This window comes from Mus caroli, chromosome 7 (assembly GCF_900094665.2).
Source record: "Mus caroli chromosome 7, CAROLI_EIJ_v1.1, whole genome shotgun sequence".
In the NCBI taxonomy this organism is placed as follows: Eukaryota; Metazoa; Chordata; class Mammalia; order Rodentia; family Muridae; genus Mus; species Mus caroli.
In genome coordinates, this window is record NC_034576.1 from 132,607,933 (window position 1) to 132,610,593 (window position 2,661).

At 46.1% G+C, this 2,661-nt stretch overlaps 1 protein-coding gene across 9 annotated transcripts in view; it reads left to right on the forward strand.

Annotated features, from left to right (window-relative positions):
- Positions 1-2,661, forward strand: part of Tacc2 (transforming acidic coiled-coil containing protein 2) — a 210,366-nt gene that overhangs the window by 47,281 nt on the left and 160,424 nt on the right. For all 9 annotated transcript variants that reach the window (XM_029479161.1, XM_029479156.1, XM_029479157.1 and 6 more), the window contains exon 4: positions 491-591. In XM_029479161.1, coding sequence (XP_029335021.1) covers positions 491-591 — 101 coding nt within the window. The remainder of the gene's footprint in view (positions 1-490; positions 592-2,661) is intronic.

Consider the following 2,661-nt stretch of genomic DNA (forward strand, 5'->3'; position numbering starts at 1 on the left):
CTTCCCTTCCCTTCCCTTCCCTTCCCTTCCCTTCCCTTCCCTCCTTTTATGACTGCATCAGCATGCCTAGATCCCATGAAAGCCAGAAGAGGATATTGAAATTATAGATGGTTATAAACTGCCATGTGGGTTCTGGGAATTGAACCTGGATCTACCGGAAGAGCAACAGTGCTCCTAACCACTGAGCCATCTCTCCAGACCCTGTTCTTGGTTTCACACTGAAACAGTCATCCTGCTTGACTGGAACTGTGTGCTTGAAGGGAACTGTGCCACGCATCCCCTGCTTGGCTTGGCTTTCCACGCATCCCCTGAGCCTCGCTCACTTCCCTGCCCATCGGAAAGCTGCTGTGGACCACAGGCTGTATTATGAATGCCTTTTGGTCAGTGGCCTATTAAAAAATATTGCTATGGGTTTTTTCTATGGGATTTTTTTTTTTTTTTTGGTTTTTGACTTTCTTCCCAATATCTTTTTTTTTTTTTTCTGGTTCAGAGGACTTCTTTAGTTCAGAGTCCAAGATCACTGCAGCCACCTGGGAACAGTCCATCTCTACAGAAGCAACAAGGAGACTTGCCTGGATCGTGTGCTGGAAGGTAGGGAGCCATCTCTGGAGCGGGGCGAGTGCAGCCCGCAGCATGGTCCACACACTGCTTGCTCCAGCACTTGCTTTAATGCATTTGTGTTGGGAAATTCACATGTGCCCATTCAGAAGTCCTAAGGGTGAGCTTTCAATGAGTCATGGAACTCTCTGTGATTGGCTTAAGCCTGCAGGGTTGGAAAATTCATAGGTTTTCTGCCCAAAGATGAAATTAGTAACCATACATTTCCATTCCAGCAATGTTCCAAGTAGTTCAGCTTCATAATCAGAACTAAAAATGAGAAAGAGTGAGGCTTCCAAGGGGCTTAATATGTGGTTATATGTAGTCTGTATTCCAGGGTAGAAGCACTAGACTATAGAACAGCAGACCCAGGAGGCCCTTCCTCAAGCCACCCAGTAAGGCTGGGAGATTAATTCCAGAAACCAATACAGACACACTGTGGCCATGGCATGTGGCTAGTCCAGCGGTTGCCCATTGGTCAGTGCGTCCTCATCATGACTCATGACCTGGCCTGATTTGTTCATGGCTCCCTACTAAACCTTGCTCTACCCAGTGTTCTGTGATCATGACTCTAGAGGTATTCACAAGCCAAGAGCTAGTAGTTGTGAATACTTGGCCCCAGCAGGGACCCAGGCTAAGCATAATAGAGACAATTAGGGACCACTTGTGGGTTTAAGTCCTGAAGAGGCCTTAGGTCTGGGTAGCTTAACTCTCTTGAGCAGCTCCCAGGAGTCTGTAATTACAGACCTTGAAGGAACAACCAAAACTGCAAAGTTGAGTATTAGTCCCTGTTACAGGCAGTGAAACTGGATCATAGCATGTTTCATCAGCATGTTCAAGCCCAAATCTAAAAAGTGACAGTTTTGTTTTGGATATGTAAGAGCGGCCTCTAATGGCAGGAGTTGCCCTGTGTAGAGGGTGAATGTCTTCTGGGTGGTTTGGATAGGGCTGTCTTGTGTCTTCTTGGCATGGACATTTAAGTTTCTTTAGGGAAATAGTCAGATGGGGCACAGCTGGGTCACAACAGCGATTGTTTGATTTTGAGATAGGGTCTCACTATGTGGTTTTGGTTGGCCTGGAATTCTACCTCTAGTCCAGGCTGGCCTGGAACTGAAAAATTCACCTGCCTCTACTTCTGGAGAGCTGGGATTAGGGCAGCATGCAGCTCTAGGCCAGGCACAGGAGTGAAACTTTGAATTGCACCTATGACCTTTGTGGTCTCAACAAGGAAGACTCCTGGTCTCCTCAGATCTCTATCAGCTGATTTATGTTTGTCTAAGTAACAGGACAAAGCTTTTAGTATCCGGATCTAACCAGACTTCCAGTTGGCTCCAATGCTGTGCGACTACTAGAATTATTGTTTCTGGAATCCCACATGAGAGAACCTACCGTTGGCTGAGTCTAAAAGTCCAGCTCTCCCCACCTCATCCTCAGGGAGTCTTGGGGTCTCTTAGGAGATCGGAGGACTTGTCCCCAGCTTGTGTCACACATGGATTGACGAGTAACAGCAGCTCAAAGCTCTTTAGTTGATTGTTCCTCAGCTTTAGTCAATCATCATTTTCTCTTGAAGAACTGTCTCTCCTGGGCACTTGAACTACACAGCATCTAGGAAAATGCAAACTCCTGTTCATAGCTGAAAACAGGGTGGTCCACAGTAAGTGAGCGCTGGTCCAGTGCAGAGCCAGAGTCACTCCAAAGCTCCCCTGCCCCTGCTCTCCAGGCACTTACCGTATCCACCATGCAGTCAGGATGTTTGTAGGAGGCAAGATGGGGTAAGGCTCCTGTGTGAGTCAGACCAGCCTGGCATCTCTCAGAAGGATAACAATAGCATCTAACACTCACTTGCAGATGGGTGCCAGACACCACGCCACATGAGCTACAGATACAAAATAAAATTCTGCTTTCTTTGAACCAATTCAGCTCTGCTTCTGAGTCTTTAACCCTGCCAGGCTGATGGGAATTCCCACAACTGCTGTCCTGTTCTATATTTTTTATATATTTCATGTTATTATATTTTGAGATAAGGTCTCTTTTTTTTTTTTTTTTTTTTTTTTTTTGGTTTTT